Source organism: Colias eurytheme, chromosome 11 (assembly GCF_061535395.1).
Source record: "Colias eurytheme isolate Ceu_HAF_F1 chromosome 11, ilColEury1 Martin Lab GWU primary, whole genome shotgun sequence".
NCBI classification, from domain to species: Eukaryota; Metazoa; Arthropoda; class Insecta; order Lepidoptera; family Pieridae; genus Colias; species Colias eurytheme.
The window spans coordinates 12,026,758-12,044,301 of record NC_142990.1 but is presented as its reverse complement, the minus strand read 5'-3'; the positions used below and the strand labels follow the sequence as shown (position 1 = coordinate 12,044,301).

Sequence of the window (17,544 nt, the reverse complement as noted above, 5' to 3'; positions counted from 1 at the left end):
TTTTATTTCAAATACCTAAAAACTATTTTTTTTGTTTCTATTATAGACGAATTAAACAGTATTCCTTGGTATAAACTCTAGATCAAAATTACTCAATCTAACTTGAAACTGCTGTTGACTGTACTTCATCCCTTCTTCCAGAATGATTGTTTTTACTGTGAAATTTCGAAGTAAATGTACTAAGCCGGCCTTCAACTGTAGAATACCATATCTAGCTCCTAGACATACTCTATTTCCCCTCCCAAAAGGCAAATAGGTTATATCAGCTATATTGTGCTTATTTTCAGGAGAGAACCTTTCTGGATCGAAAACTTCTGGGTCAGGATAATATTTAGAATCATGATGCAACTCAAATATTGGCACGAAAATCTTAGTTCCCTTGTCGATTTTAATATTTCCAATTGGAAGAACAGTATCCTTCACGCATTTTCTCGTCACATAGCCCACTGGTGTGTGGATCCTCATTGATTCATTCACAACCATGTCCAGCACTTTCATACTACCTATTGCATCATAATTCATCGAACCATGTAGTTTGAATGCTGCATCTATCTCATTGTGAACTTTAGCTAAATATTCTGGATGTCTCCCTAATTCCAATAGACTATTGAATATAACAGTAGCAATAGGTTCCACGCCAGCTGTGTAGAAGAAGAAAGCTTGAGCCGCCAATAGTTCATCTGTAGGTTCTAAATGTTCATTTGAATCCTTATCTACCATGGTTCCCGCGTTTTTCAAAGACACACACACATCAGCAAAGTCGTGCCTCTTCACGTTATCAGCTTCCCGTTCCCGTATCACTCTTTTAATTGCATTAATGATAAGATCCTCGAAGTCTTTGAACATCGATATGCCCAACAGATTAAACAGGGGATTACACAAATGTCCGAGAGAGAATTTGAGATTTAATTTGAATGATGATTTGAAAGCGCTCTGTGACATGTGAAGAAAAGGCGAATCGAAGATAGATTTCGTGCCTACTCCAAATACAGCTGCTCCTATCGCAGCACAGCAAAACGAAGAAATAGTATTGAAAGCATCACCTTTTAAGAGAACTGCATTTTCTTTCAAATGTGTTACAAAATCTATGGCACTTTTATCAATGATATAGTACATGGACTTCAGCTTTGTTGTCGTGAAAAGGGGAGTCATATGTTGACGCATTAGCTTCCAGCGATTTCCGTCCATGAAAAGTATATTATCCGCTAACAGGTCATCTTTGTTGACATCCAATCCTCTGTGGTTAAAGGAGTTGAAATCCGTGATCAACACATGCTGAACATTCTTTGGATGAGTTACGTATAAAGTAGGTGTTAGAATAGATCCGAGGCCAATAGCAGGTTCATTAGGATGCTCCTTGTAAACTTCCCATAAGTTTTCGAAAATTGCTTTGTCCTGTGTTAGAAAGCCCCAAAACACTCCCATAACTTTATTCTTCTTGTAAAACGCGACATTTCTCCTTTTCCAATAGAATTCATTGTATCTTCCAGTTAGATAAATAAAACATAAAACTGTTATTATAAATGCAAGCAGTAACACGATCATTTTACAGTTGTTTTCTTCGATGGATGTGTTAATACTGATTTTATGGCGTATTTATATTAATGACACACTCTAGTGTTATCTTTGGAGATAATGAACTTAAATAAATAAGCATCGAGTGCACGCTTATTTTTAAAATTGGATATGAACATTATGCTTCGAAGTTCATGACCGCATTTACGCTTACCACCAAGAGTGACCGGGGACAAAATATGCTTGGACTGTTTTGAATTAAAAAAAAGTTCTAAGACAAAAATAATCTTTACTTTACCAAACAGACAGCTTTTATAAGATTAATTAAAAATTCGAATATATATATTTTTTGCTTATCTTGCCTTAATCCGTAGAGTTACAATTGTATACTTGACGTTCTAAGCAAAGAGTATAGTAACTATGTATAAGGAAGTTCTAAGAGCGGTCGCCACTCAGTAAAATATAATATTCCAAATATTCCATCATTATCAGCTGCATTTTCAAGTGACACTTCAAACAAGTAATAATCAATTTTAAGTAATTTACATAACTCAAGTAACTTAAACCATTTTGATAATATTTCCACATGTCTTATCAAACTGTAATTAACAAGGTTAAAAGGGCAAATTTGATTTTTAAAAGTATTTCTTATCAACCTTTGACAATCGATAACATACTATCTAATCTACATCTACACTAATATTATAAAGAGGAAAACTTTGTTTGTTTGTTTGTTTGATTGTAATGAATAGGCTCATAAACTACTGGACCGATTTTAAAAATTCTTTCACCATTCCAAAGCTACATTATCCACGAGTAATTTAATTATCACGCTAAGACCAACAGAAGCGGAGCCACGCGGGTGAAACCGCGCGGCACAGCTAGTTTTAAATAAAACAGCAATTTGAGTCTCCTCTTTCGCTGGAGTAATATATAATTTCGTTAGTTTTTACTTTCTGATAAAAGGGATATAAAATCTTCTTTCTGATATAAAAAAATTGCATTAAGCCTGCTTGAAACTAGGCCAGATTGGTAGAATCTTCATGTGTTGATGAAGTTAGATTTTTATTATTGCACGCCTCATAAGCGAAGCGTTGAGGTGGGTACTACTGTCACTTCGCGCAAAACATCTGATTTTTCAAACTTAAAATGTCTTTATGTATCATACATTGCACTTGTAAGATAATACATACACACACATATTAAGAAAAAACACTATTTTTAACGTTCATTATATTTTTGATGTCATTTTTGTTATTTAAACTAGTTAAAAAACAGTTTAAAAAAGTTCTGTCTTGGACGTCCGTGTGTCTGTATGTGCGGATCCTTTTTCTTGTTAACACGATAGCGACCGAAATACTTTACTAATCGAGTCTTTTTTTTTCTCTTACGCTTGAGTATGCTCAGGAATAGAACCCTTTCATTTTTCAGGGTCTGATTCGATGTGGTTTAATTGTTATTAAATAAACAAAAATAATAATTAAAAATATTTATAAAAAAAAAATTGAGGCGTGCACTTTTGGATTTTCCAAATTATTATTTTATATTTATGTTCGCAATCCAAAACGTAAATACTATAGGTATAGGCTATAGGTCAGTACTGTTTGACACATGCTCTTTAAATTACCTAAGCAGGAAGAAAAGGAAAGAAATAAACAACGATATCACCTTGACAAAACTCGTTCTCGGATGTGTCGAAACGAAAATTATTTCATATTTGATGAACATAAAACAATAAATATTTAGCTATTTATAGACCTTCTCACACAGTTGAGAAAATGCAATGTAATTTAAAAAAATGTATCAAGTAATTAATTTTTAAAGAATAGGTAGAAAAATCCCGCACCTGGATAAATTTTTTTCTATTCTTTAAAAATTTCTCACACGAAGCATAAAATTTTCGTGTCGAATAGTCATAGTAAGGTCCCATTTCTACATTTCCAAAATTAAGGCATCACTATTAACGATAGTCAATTAAACACACTAATAAATTTCAACCATTTATTCACATTGTACATTAAGCTTATTGTCCAATATGCGGCAAACCGGCCTCTTTGTAGATCTGGTCCCAGAACTCCATTCGCCGCTGGTCCGCGAACCTCCCGACGGAGTATTTGTCTTGTATGTTGAAGTATTCCTTGCCTGTAGGCGTGTAGGGCAGCCAGTTTACTCCCAGACTGCCATCGGGTGTGGGGTTACTGAAATGATAAAAAATAATGGGTATTATAACATAACAAAAGAAACAAAATAAATATAAACAATAATGACATGTGTGTACCTGACCTATAAGAAAGTAGGTAAAGAATTGAACGTCGTGTCGTTGGAACTGAACAAAAAATAAAAAAAATAACTGTACTACACTTAGTGTAGGTTAAAGAATTTGTGTGATATATTGTCTTGGGTTTAATTTTTACGCATAATACAGATCTTTTTATGAAGCCTAAACTAATCTTACGTAATCAGACCTATTTGACTATTTTCGTTTCTACCATCACGCATCATCCCCTGTACCAACGGTAGGTCATTAGAAATTGTTAAATTCTTCACGCGAATGGCGAAATTGTATTAAGGTAATATCAGATATTTACGCTCATTCATATAAAAGTTTCACGTTATGATACCACAAACTTGAAAACCACAAAAGATAGACGTAACGACATTTATCATAGATCCATTATTCACAAGGAAAATGATCGTTTTCCTTTTATTACGACTAAGTATTAGTTTATATTTCTACGGTTTATAATAATATGATAATACTAGCGGACCGCCCCGGCTTCGCCCGTGGTACATGTTTACGTTTTCTCTACATAAGAACCATCCTCGTACTTCAAGGAATATAATAAAAAAAGAATTATCGAAATCGGTTCTGCCGTTCTCGAGTTATGCGCTTACCAACACATTTTGCGATTCATTTTTATATATAAGAAGATGAATATGATAATTGATAATAATTAATACAGTATATTTGCAAAGAAATTTAAATGTAAGTGCCTATCTAAATGCTATCTACTTGATGATATAAAAGAACTACTACTAAAAAGAACTACGTTTGGAGTTAATTATGAGAAATTCATATACTCTATATCATTTTATTAAAAGACACGGAACTAGATAAACATTTGACTTACCCAGTTTTGGCGAAGTCAGTCCACATTTTGGTAATATCATAAGTATATTTTCTCAATTTCGTATCACTATCAAGAATGTTTTTATTCAACGAATTGTAAAACAAATAAAATAGGTCATCTGCGTGACTGGCACCTTCTACATTTTTAAATGGAGTCATTTCTTTAGCTATGTTCAAATCTGTATCGAAGTTAAATCTATACATGTATACGGGTACTTGCAGGCTACTGTATAGATAAGCAAATCTATGGACATTGTATGCAAAATGTAAATCCGTGGCCATATCTCGTATACTTTCAGGATGATCTTCACTAAAATTCCCATTACCAACATAGAATCGTTTTATCCTTTCTCCTACTTTCGTTATTTGTTCCTCAGAAAGTCTATCAGCTAATATACTAGGTACAAGGTATGAAGGATTTATATTACTTATGTTCAATCTTAATAATTCTCTGGAAATTGATTTTATTCCATCCCCAGAATTATACCCAAGCATAAGTGGTACTTTTCTCGTGCTACCATGCACAAGAAGTAACGCAGGATCCTCGCTTATAAATGGCTGAACATTAGGAAATTTAGCTTCTACAACTGGAACGAATTTTGGACCCAAATCTCTATATCTTTCATCTTGAGTCGATGTCTTGCTATTAAGGTTTGTGAGATTGCCGGCTGGTAGACTGCGAAGAAATTCTAATAATTCACCAACATCCGTTGTCTTTTTTCCTAGCACTTCTCCTGCTCTAAACGCTCTCTGTACTAAGTCTCTCCCTTGAGCCCAGTCCTGTAGGCAGACTCCACTCTGTGCTATAGCTTTATGGAACAATCCCTGAGCCATCGGTGATAATATAAGATACGTGACAGCCGTCCCTGCAGAGCTTTGCCCAAATATGGTGATATTATCAGGATCACCACCAAATTTCATAATATTTTCTTTTACCCACCGAAGGGCCATAACTTGGTCTCTCATTCCCGCATTACCTGGTACTTCAGGTATGTCTAAAGAGATGTAACCTAAAAGTTCCAATCGGTAGTTAATAGTTACCAATATGACGTCATGTTGTATGATAAGATCTGGTGAGTACATATCGGAGTTGCCTGATCCCTGGTCATAGGAACCTCCATGAATAAACACCATCACCGGTATTTTGGACTTTGTATCTAGAGATTTAGTATAGACATTCAGAAATAAACATTGTTCGCTTCCAATTGACTGAGAAGATGTTAAATTCACTTGTGTACAAATAGGTCCATGCTGTGCGGCATCACGAATACCGTGCCACGGTATGACTGGTAGTGGCGCCTGAAAAAATCGCATGTAATCAAAAATCAGCATTATGAATATGTATGGTAGCTACGATTATTTAGTAAATCAATAATGGTACTATAACCCTCTGGTGGATTTTAAGTTTAATTGTTGCACAGCATCTGGTAAATTTCAAATCATTTTTAAAATTCACCTACAAATTACATTCTATATATATGTATTGATAACCACAGACAGTACCTCAAACCTGTGCTTTCCAACAGGAGCTTCAGCATATGGTATTCCTTTAAAACTATAATATTGAGATCCATCGTAAATTCTTTCGACCGTGCCCTCTATCTTGCCATCAGTAACTGTTACTATAAGTCTCTTCTGAAAAGAAAAGTGTTGTGTTATTTATTCAAACTCAAACTCAAACACGAACATTGGATAAAATAAGATGGTAGAGATCAAATTACTCCTTAACCATAGCCACAGAATATTTAACAGACATAGCATAGAAATTCAGTTAAATATATTTACACGACAGACAGAAAATCAAATAACTATACAAAAGGCACCATATTATACAGAAATCAGAATGTCCCTATAACTAAAAGTTCTATTGTTTGTTTGTTGTTCATATGCATATATTTCATTTGTAAATATACATAAACATTAATAAAATAAATATTTGAAGACAATTTTCACACTTGTGTTATCGAAACCAATGGCTGATAAACATACATATACAACACATACATAATTTTAAATAAATTTATAAATAGGTATTTAACATCCAGACACAGAGCAAACATCATGTTCATCACACAAATATTTGCCCTGGGTGGGAATCGAACCCACGACCACTGGCTTGGAAGGCAGGTCCACTACCAACCAAGACAACCGGTCAGTCGAAGGTAAAACACTTACATTTCTTATATCCGAGTGAAAACATGATGTACTAGACACGTATAAGAGGATACAAATTATTTTGTTTATATTAAACATTTTCCTCTAGATATAGCAAGACACCAACTCTGAATGAGAAATGTGCATAATGGATACCGTTATTATATGTAATCGAGTTGGCATACCACGGATTAAGGAAAAATTGTCTGTCTGTATACATAATATAAGATATGATATATTAGCTCATATTGTAACTAAAGATTTTCAATTGAACTACAGATCAATTGCATTTACTTTACACTACCGAATCGCTTTCGACGCACATTAGTTGTACAACTCTGATATAAAAATTTTTGTCGCCTTAATCCATAAAAATTAATAACTTTTAATAAGAATTCGGATCACCAAATAAGATAGTACCTAAAACTCGGAGTAGGTAAACTAAAATCCAATAAAAAATCATTACAAGCTCTTACATTATACCTAACTATAGGGGTTGCGCTTTTTCGTTCAGAATCCTAAAAAGAAAAATATTCAAAATTCAAACTCCAACAATATAAACACATAAATGTACCGACTTTCCTTCACACATATCGAATTCTATTCGTAACCTTGACCATTGTCAATATCTGTTACAGTTACACGGTCCATATTGTTTATAAACAATAACAAACATTTTCCTCATAGAAAATCTCTAGCGAAAAACCTATGTCTCGAGACATCGTATTACTCTATATAAAATGTATAACAGGAAAACAGGTATAATAACCGACTCATCTATAAATATTCCTCAGTGTCGCATCGTTCTTTGTCGCGCCATAACAAAATGGCGGGCGTAAAAATAATCGCAATTTTGGCGTTTTGTATTGCAGTTGTAGTGTGCTACCGTAGTAAGGACAATCAGGTAAGTTTTTTTCAAACGTTTTACTATTTTTGTGAAAAAAGTTGCGCCTGCCGTATATTTATAGCAATTACACGTAAGCGTTAAATGGTTGTAGAAGCATAAATATTACTGAAATGCTATGTCGGCTAACCACAGCAGCACCGATTTCGAAGAAAACTCAAATAATAATATAATCTTTTTTTTCCAAACATCAAATCCTAAAGCCTATATACCTACATACTTATTATATTTAATACACTTGTCTTACAAATATCTTCGAGCAATTTTGTTGACACAAAAATATGCACTTGCGTTTTCGATACTTCACCTTGAACTCAATGAACTTTATTGACGGCTTGTAAAAAATATTTACGGCATTTAGTTACAATCATATTGTGATCAGCAGTATATTTTAAAGCATATTTTTTTTTTTCAGCAAAAGCCTATAGTGACATTAAGAGAGGGTAAAATAAGAGGCACAATCGGGACCATATATGATGGCTCATCGTATTATAGTTTCAAAGGTATACCATATGCAGAAGCGCCGGTTGGAGAACACAGGTTTGAAGTAAGCACCTTTTTGTATCAAATTAAGGATAATTTATATATTTTGCCCATATAGAGCCAATTTGTTTCTAGAAGCAAATAATAATATATGCATTATTTTAAAAAGAGGAAATAACTGTTACATAAAAAAAAAAAAAAACATATTTTACCTGTAAACAGTAAACACGTACACAATAAACATACCTTATATGGTTGGTAAATAATATAAAGGTAGACATCCTCCGATAACAATGTTTTTGTGCGATTTTCTTTATCTTTCATTTACTTAATTAACCACGTTTTTATTTACAGTCTGAATCATTACTACCAAAACCATGGAATGGCATCCGGGATGCCTCTCAACATGGTCCTGTGTGCACCCAATATGACTTTACCATCTCACAATACATAGAAGGCAGTGAACAATGTTTATTTGTCAACATATACACAAAGTCCTTAAAACCAGAAGCCAAAATACCAGTAATGGTATTCATTCACGGTGGTTCTTATATGTCAGGGTCTGGTGATTCAGACACGTTCTCTCCAGATCTCTTACTGGAACATAACGTGATTCTAGCCACTATCAACTATAGACTGGAGTTACTAGGATTCCTTTCTGTTGACACTCCTGATGTACCAGGAAGCGGGGGTATAAAGGACACAGTAAAGGCGCTGAGATGGATCAAAGAGAACATCGCTAAATTTGGCGGTGATCCAGATAACATTACTATATTTGGAGAAAGTTCAGGCGGGTCCTCCGTTACGTACCTTATGCTGTCTCCAACAGCCAGGGGATTGTTCAATAAAGTCATCGCTCAGAGCGGTACATGCTTCGAAGACTGGGCTCAAGCTAGAGGAATGAAAGAGAGAGCTTTTAGAGCAGCCAAACTATTGGGCAAGGACACAAATGATGTTGGAGAATTGTTACACTTCTTGAGAGGCTTACCAGCTCTTAATCTAACTAACCTAACTGAAAAAACAATGACGGAGGAAGAGATATATCGAGGCTTCCCTGAACAATTCATCCCTGTCCTTGAAAAACATTATAAAAATGTTCAAGCATTTATAGACGAAGATCCAGTACAGAAAGTGGTCAATGGAAAAGTGTCAAATAAAGTACCGATAATGTTGGGTTACAATTCCGGCGAGGGCATATCAGTTATTTCTGAAGAAATAAAAAAACTAGACGTTAAAAATAACAATGTAACATATTTTGTGCCAAGGCAAATCGTTGAAGCTGTCTCAAAGGAAAAAGCTTTAGAATTTGGTGAAAGGATTCAGAAATTTTATGCAGGAGATAGGAGCATATCAAAAGAAAACCCTGATATAGTCCGTGATATTTTAACGGATACAAATTTCGCGTACAACACACACAGATTTGCTTATCTCTATAGCAAATTGAACGCTCCAGTATATATGTATAAATTCAACTATGAAACAGACTTAAATATAATCAAGAGATACTCCTCTTACAAAGACTTGCCAGGAGTTAGTCATGCTGATGACTTGTTCTATCTCTTTTATAATAACCTTAACAAGGAGGCATATGACAATCAACCGAAGCTTAGAGATATTGCGTATGAAGTGACCAAGCTATGGACTGATTTTGCTAAATATGGGTAAGAAAACTTTAATTTATTACGATGAACATATCAATTGCTAACTTTGCATGTATAGTATTCGGAGAAAGATCGATGGCATCAATGTATTAGATTCTGCGCAATTGGCTAGTCTCACATAAGGTTGACCGTCGATATCAAAAAGCATACGCAAAATCTTATTGATATTGTAAAAAAAAATATTTCACTTTAGTAACATAGACGTGAACTTTAATATGCTTAATAGTAATAGTATTATTTGAATAGTCATCATAATATAAGGACAAAAACTATTTGCTTGTGAATAATGTTGATAAAAAATGTTTTTCCTATTGCGGTTTTCAAGTGTGTGGTATAGTTACGTGAAACTAATATGAATGAGTATAACGTTATGGTATTACCCTAAAACAAATTCGTCATCCGCGGGAAGAATTTAACTATGTCTAATAATATAATCATCAACAACCGCTGGTACAGAATATCGTACGTTCCGATGCGCAATACGCAATTTTGGGTATCAGCGGGATTGAAAACTTGACTGTACCTGCCATTAAGTTTGAATCGAACTGTACAGTAGATGATGCGAGAACGTAAAATACTTCATCCAGATACCTAATTACCTTGCTCAAATAAAGAAGAATATTGAAACAGATTTCAAATGCTGGACTATGCATCTTAAAATTTTGGGTCCAGAATTTGCGTCGACTGCACTTACTAAAATGATTATTATTAACATTTAATTTACTCCTAATTAACTGCTTTTTCTTCTAATTTCAGTAACCCTACTCCCGATGGCAGTCTGGGGGTAAACTGGCTGCCGTACACGCCAACAGGCAAGGAATACTTCAACATACAAGACAAATACTCCGTCGGGAGGTTCGCGGACCAGCGGCGAATGGAGTTCTGGGACCAGATCTACAAAGAGGCCGGTCTGCCGCATATTGGACAATAAGCTTAATGTACAATGTGAATAAATGTTTGAAATTCAATGGGATTGTGTTTTATTCACTATCGTCAATAGTAATGAACTGATTTAATACTGTATGGCTTTGTTATTCGGCATTGTAATTAAATTGTGATAGAATTCGACTATAATTGAATTATATTTATTTATAGTTTCTTACATAAATTAGCATACCTATATTTAGAGCTATGGATGAGTTGTTCTTATTAGGCACTCTTTACAAAATCGAGAATTTTAGAAAAAAATTGAATTTGTGCCCTTTTCGGGTGTGTCTTAAAAATGATATTATTCAGGCTGAAAGAAAGCTATGAGATAGAACTGTAATATAATAATTCTGTAAAGCTTTTACTAATAATATACATCTAAATTCTAAATGATTACAAAGACAAACTACTCGCCTTCAAATCGTTTATTATTTATTTTTATTTATTTATTTAAATAGGTACACATCACAGCTGACAATTTTGACTAATTATACACAAATTTAATCACATGTTGTGGTAAAATGCCAGCCAAATTGTATGTACACAGCACAATTGAGGTTAAAAAAAAAATTATTAAAAATTACATTATTTACTTAAGCCGGTACCTATTACCTCCTCCACTACATACAGGGTGTCCCAAAAAGTAGTGATATACTGAAGCTGGGAGGTAGAGAACTTAGAGGGCTATCCGAATCACCCCCATGTGTGTTATGTGATTTTTCGTATTTTCGGAGTTATTACATTTTTTTCAATTTTTCATCTATCGCCGAGTACGATGAGATTTTTATTTATGGTGACGTGAATTATTGCGCTAGATGCTTGATTTTTTTTGTGTGCTAAGCTGAAAGATAGGCCAATTCAGTATGGTAACATTTACTATCATTAGATCTTCGAATGGAATAAAAAAAAGAATTAAATGCCAAGAAAGATAAAATTACCCAGTATGTTCATAACTTCAAGGGCCCATAAAAAATAAAATCACATAAAATGTTTTTTCCATTTGGCTTTTAAAAACTTGCTCTATCGATCAGGTAGCTACCCTAAAAATTTCATTTTATTATTATGAAGGCTTCAATCGAAAAATTGAAATCTAAATGTGGTAAGTGCAAAATTTTTATTAACATGATGATCATTTAAACCAATAAATAGGTATTTAATTACCAGAATTTTTTTTAAATAGCCCCGCTGTTGCTCAATGCAAGTGCAACATCACCGTAAAAAGTTGTCTTTCTAATGTCTGAATGCTCTTTTATCATTTTTAATGGTTTCTTCTGCTACTATGAATTTCCGGGTTATTTCGTCCAAATTGTGGCAGTCTCTCGTCTTTGTAGTATCCCCACGGAAAAAATTCAATAGGGTTAATGTCCGGTGACCGTGGAGGCAAGGCTAAAGGGCAAAAATACCCTGAAAGATGGATTGGTCGTTGCAGCCTGCGCATGCGCCGGTGACGCCTGCTTTAAAACCTGGCCTCCACGGTCCCTCGACCTAAACCCCATTGATTTGTTTCAATGGGGATACTAAAAAGACTTCGGCTACTTGAGAGAATGCCACAATTTGGACGAAATAGCCCGGAAATTCATAGTAGCAGAAGAAACCATTAAAAATGATAAAAAAGCATTCAGACATTTAAAAGACAACTTTTTACGGTGATGTCGCACTTGCATTGAGCAACAGCGGGGATATTTAAAAAAAATTCTGGTAATTAAACACCTATTTATTGGTTTTAATGATCATCATGTTAATAAAAATTTTGCACTTACCACATTTAGATTTCAATTTTTCGATTGAAGCCTTCAGAATAATAAAATGAAATTTTTAGGGTAGCTACCTGATCAATAGAGCAAGTTTTTAAAAGCCAAATGGAAAACCTTTTTTATGTGATTTTATTTTTTTATGGGCCCTTGAAGTTATGAACATACTGGGTAATTTTATCTTTCTTGGCATTTAATTCTTTTTTTTATTCCATTCGAAGATCTAACGATAGTAAATGTTACCATACTGAATTGGCCTATCTTTCAGCTTAGCACACAAAAAAAATCAAGCATCTAGCGCAATAATTCACGTCACCATAAATAAAAATCTCATCATACTCGGCGATAGATGAAAAATTGAAAAAAAATGTAATAACTCCGAAAATACGAAAAATCGCATAACACACATGGGGGTGATTCGGATAGCCCTCTTGGTCCTCTACCTCCCAGCTTCCGTTCATCACTACTTTCTGGGACACCCTGTATAATAACGGGTTCCTTCATAAATATTACTCATTCAGTATTCGTGTGTTGTTATGTCTAGAGGAAAATGTTTAACAAAAACAAAATCATTTGTATCCTCATATACGTGTCTAGTACATCATGTTTACACTCGGAGATAAGAAATGTAAGTGATTTTCCGGTATTTATACAAATAAATATACATATGAATGTGTAGGAACAATATATTACCTTTTGTTTTTCTGTATGTCACTTTGGAATTATCAATGAAATAACGTGACCAAATTTATTTGGAGTAACTTAGAGCCTGGCCTCTACAAACGTCATCTATGCTATGTCTTACTTCCCAGCGCTAAAAAATGGAACAATATTTCGTGTTATTAACAATTGAAGCAATATATTGAAATAAATCACATAATACAATACATGTGGCCATATTGATAAAAAAAATATATTTTTCAGAAGAGACCTATAGTAACAGTTACTAATGGCAAAATAGAGGGCACGGTCGAAACGATTTATGATGGATCCCGATATTATAGTTTTAAAGGAATACCATATGCTGAAGCTCCTGTTGGAAAACACAGGTTTGAGGTACTGTCTGATTGTATTTTTTTTATAAAATTAAGATTTAGGATGTAATTTACTTTTATAACATAATCTGGTTGTTTTAATTAAATACCTATACAATACCATTATTTTCAGGTACCACTACCAGTTAAATCATGGGACGGTATCCGTGATGCCGCGCAGCATGGACCTGTTTGTACACAAGTTAATTTCACAACATCTCAGCCAACTGGAAACGAACAATGTTTATTCCTGAATGTCTATACTAAATCTCTAGATACAAAGTCCAAAATACCGGTAATGGTTTTTATTCATGGAGGTTCCTATGACTCGGGATCAGGCAACTCCGATATGTACTCACCAGATCTTATCATACAACATGACGTCATATTGGTAACTATTAACTACCGATTGGAACTTTTAGGTTGCATCTCTTTAGACATACCTGAAGTACCAGGTAATGCGGGAATGAGAGACCAAGTTATGGCCCTTCGGTGGGTAAAAGAAAACATAATGAAATTTGGAGGTGATCCTGATAACATAACCATATTTGGGGAAAGCTCTGCAGGGACGGCTGTCACGTATCTTATATTATCACCTATGGCTCAGGGATTGTTCCATAAAGCTATAGCACAAAGTGGAGTCTGCCTACAGGACTGGGCTCAAGGAAGAAACTTGGTACAGAGAGCGTTTAGAGCAGGAGAAGTGCTAGGAAAAAAGACCAAGGATGTTGGTGAATTATTGGAATTTCTCCGCAGTCTACCAGCTGGCAATCTCACTAATCTTAATAACAGGACTTCGACACAAGATGAAAGGTACAGAGATTTGGCTCAAAGATTTGTTCCAGTTGTAGAAGCTAGATTTCCAAATGTTCAGCCATTTATAAGCGAGGATCCTGCGCTAATGCTGCTGCACGGTAACGCGAGTAAAGTACCACTTATGCTTGGGTATAATTCCGGTGAAGGACTCACAATAATTTCCAGTGAAATACCAAGATTGGATATACGGAATAAAAATCCTTCCTACCTTGTACCTAATAATTTAGCTGATAGACTTTCTGAGGAGCAAATTATGAAAGTTGGAGAAAGAATAAAAAGATTCTATGCTGGCAATGGAAATTTTAGTGAAGATCATCCTGAAAACATACGTGATATGGCCACGGATTTACATTTCGCATACAATACCCATAGATTTGCTTATCTTTACAGCAGTCAGCAAGTACCAGTATACATGTACAGATTTAATTTCGATACAGATTTGAACGTAGCTAAGAAATTCACACCATACAAAAATCTAGAAGGCGCCAGTCATGCAGATGACCTATTTTATTTGTTTTACAATACGTTGAATAAAAACGTTTTTGATAGTGATGCGAAATTAAGAAAATATACTTATGAAATTACCAAAATGTGGACAGATTTTGCCAAAACTGGGTAAGTGTTAAGATTGTCTGCATAATTTTGTATTTTTAATGACTGAATATATTTCTCGATGTTTCTTGTCATCAATTGCCAACATGGCAAAATATTCAGGCAATCCAGGTATTAAAACTTTCAATATAATTCATAAAATATTAATAGAGAAAATATTATTTTCAGAAATCCCACGCCAGATGACACTCTTGGTGTAAAATGGCTGCCATATACACCTTCTGGGAAAGAATATTTTTCAATACAAAAGAATTACACCATGGGAACATATGCTGACCAACATCGCATGGAATTTTGGAATGGAGTTTACAAAGAGGCTACTCTTCCTATTATAGGATAAATTTTTCCTACGATTAAGAAAGAAATCTAAAATAATGCAGAAATAATTAAGTATTGTGTAAATAGAAAAATCCCTACTTATATTAATAAAATTATTGATTTGTATGTCTTTCTTTCATATCGCAGAGAAGCGATTTTATGATGTAATTTTTGTATGTGGAGATAAGAGACTGGATAGGCTAAATTTACCGAGGTAAAATATCTCACTCCCAGGGAAATATCCCTTGAGTACCCGAGCGAAGTCGCGGGTGGTAGGTGGTGGTGGTGGTAAATCTAGTATAATATACCAATAACAATATTTAGCGTTACCTTTTCTGGAAAATATTTTACTGTTATTATCAAATCCGTGCATAAATGTTTGTTACGTTATTTTAGTTGAATGTCACACATTTTATCAACCAATTAGGTACTTACCTACGTATTGAAAAATTCGAACTTTGTCACCTTAGAATATTAAGTAAATAATTAATTAAACAAATTTTTACGACGAAATACTAAAGTCGTTCCGTAGTAAACGATGTTGTATTTTTTGGCAAAAATATTTTATTAACGAGTTGTATGATTTTTATGATAATTATTATTATTTTTTTATTTGATGATAGAAGAAAAATATTTCATAAAACGCACTAATATCGGCCTGGTAATAAAAACTGGAAACGATACAGATAGAAGAACATAGGCAACATAGTACATAGGACATAGTAGACAGCATGAAGTAAATTTAAATACCGTTGTTATTTTCAATAAAAAAAAACCCAAAGAACTACAGACAATATTGGCGTGACAATTATGTACAAACGAACCTTAATAAATAATTTAACTATACTTGAAATATTCTACATTGTGAATAATTTATTTGTGTCTTACTTACTTGCAAATGTTCAGAAAATTATACGACCGTATTCACAATATTCGCTGAATATTAATCAAAATGTTTTATTTAATGAGCGAATGTAATATTAAATTAAGTGTCGATGATAAAATATTTTTTATAACAGTACTCGCACCAACACTGGCACGATCGTATTATTTAGTTATTAAACTCAGGTAATTTATTTAAAAAAATAGTGAAGAAATTTACCTACATCACTTGCTCGTGGCTAACCCAAGACATTCGTGAAACTGATCTATATAAATGTTTGCTATGATTTTCATTATCTTACTAGTGTTGATATCCTTTAGTATTTACCAAAAAATTAACAATGCGGTGTGTAAATCTAAGAAGAGGCTGGATGGCAAAACTGTGATCGTCACTGGGGGCACGTCAGGCCTTGGTTTGGTTATAGCAAAGGACTTCGCGTCAAGAGGGGCTAGAGTTATTGTGGCCTGTCCTTTCGAGGAAGAAGGAATAAATTCTAGAAAAGAAATAATCGAGAAGTCCGGGAATCAAAACGTGGTATACAAATACTTGGACCTATCCTCCCTGAAATCTGTAAGGGAATTTGCTCAAGATATCCTAAACACAGAGACACGACTGGACATTTTGGTGAACAACGCGGGCGTCGGAGTCCCTAGAGACGTTATGACAAAAGATGGCATGAACTTTATACTCCAAGTGAATTACTATGGACACTTTCTATTGACACTACTTCTCCTACCATTATTGAGCCGTACAGGTATAAAGGACGACCCAGCAAGGATCATTAATATGTCGTCGCTCGCTCATAGATTTGCAAGTTCCGATGTCGAAAATTATAATAGAACTGGATACGGGTTAAAACTGAGGATATACGCTAACAGTAAGCTGTCTCTAGTACTATTTGCGCGTGAATTGGCGAGACGCCTTGCTGGTCAGAATGTGGTCATTAACTGTGCAGACCCAGGATTCGCAGCCACTAGGATTTACAAAAGCGCAAACGAACTATTTGGCCTTTTAGCGTATAGTTTAATTCGTATTTTTGCCAAGACTGCGTATGAGGGTGCTCAAACAGCTATATACTTGGGAGTGGACGACGCTGGTACGGTCAGTGGCGAATATTTTGCAAACTGCAAGCGAATTAAAGCTGATAGTAAGGCATATAATGAGAATAGCGTTAAGAAACTGTGGGATCAATCTATGAAGCTTGTTCAACTAAATGATGACGATTTACGAGATCTTATCGCGGCATAATAAACCTTGGATTTTAATGTTTATGAGAAAATTTTAAGGTGCAATAAATAAATGCCATGATAAGAAAATGGGAAAATATACGCATGACTAAAAACAAGGTATAATATG

At 34.3% G+C, this 17,544-nt stretch overlaps 5 protein-coding genes across 5 annotated transcripts; 3 read left to right on the top strand and 2 right to left on the bottom strand.

Annotated features, from left to right (window-relative positions):
- Positions 1–46: 46 nt before the first annotated feature.
- LOC149904911 (cytochrome P450 6k1-like) lies at positions 47–1,583 on the bottom strand. The gene has a single exon (XM_090106932.1). The coding sequence runs from the start codon at positions 1,543–1,545 to the stop codon at positions 52–54; it is 1,494 nt and encodes a 497-aa protein (XP_089963058.1). The 5' UTR covers positions 1,546–1,583; the 3' UTR covers positions 47–51.
- A 1,937-nt stretch (positions 1,584–3,520) lies between these two features.
- Positions 3,521–6,913, bottom strand: LOC149904910 (juvenile hormone esterase-like). The gene is made up of 4 exons (XM_090107333.1): positions 6,821–6,913; positions 6,149–6,280; positions 4,647–5,944; positions 3,521–3,713 (listed from the first exon to the last, which is right to left on the bottom strand). The coding sequence occupies exons 1-4, from the start codon at positions 6,896–6,898 to the stop codon at positions 3,539–3,541; spliced, it is 1,683 nt and encodes a 560-aa protein (XP_089963459.1). The 5' UTR covers positions 6,899–6,913; the 3' UTR covers positions 3,521–3,538.
- A 659-nt stretch (positions 6,914–7,572) lies between these two features.
- On the top strand, positions 7,573–10,809 carry LOC149904909 (esterase FE4-like). The gene is made up of 4 exons (XM_090106817.1): positions 7,573–7,703; positions 8,119–8,250; positions 8,541–9,847; positions 10,604–10,809. Exons 1-4 carry the CDS (start codon positions 7,626–7,628, stop codon positions 10,776–10,778), a joined length of 1,692 nt encoding a protein of 563 aa, XP_089962943.1. The 5' UTR covers positions 7,573–7,625; the 3' UTR covers positions 10,779–10,809.
- Positions 10,810–13,025: 2,216 nt separating this feature from the next.
- On the top strand, positions 13,026–15,395 carry LOC149904908 (carboxylic ester hydrolase-like). The gene is made up of 4 exons (XM_090106818.1): positions 13,026–13,153; positions 13,450–13,581; positions 13,693–14,990; positions 15,156–15,395. Exons 1-4 carry the CDS (start codon positions 13,076–13,078, stop codon positions 15,325–15,327), a joined length of 1,680 nt encoding a protein of 559 aa, XP_089962944.1. The 5' UTR covers positions 13,026–13,075; the 3' UTR covers positions 15,328–15,395.
- Positions 15,396–16,274: 879 nt separating this feature from the next.
- On the top strand, positions 16,275–17,544 carry LOC149904907 (retinol dehydrogenase 11-like). The gene has a single exon (XM_090107407.1). It carries the CDS (start codon positions 16,462–16,464, stop codon positions 17,434–17,436), a length of 975 nt encoding a protein of 324 aa, XP_089963533.1. The 5' UTR covers positions 16,275–16,461; the 3' UTR covers positions 17,437–17,544.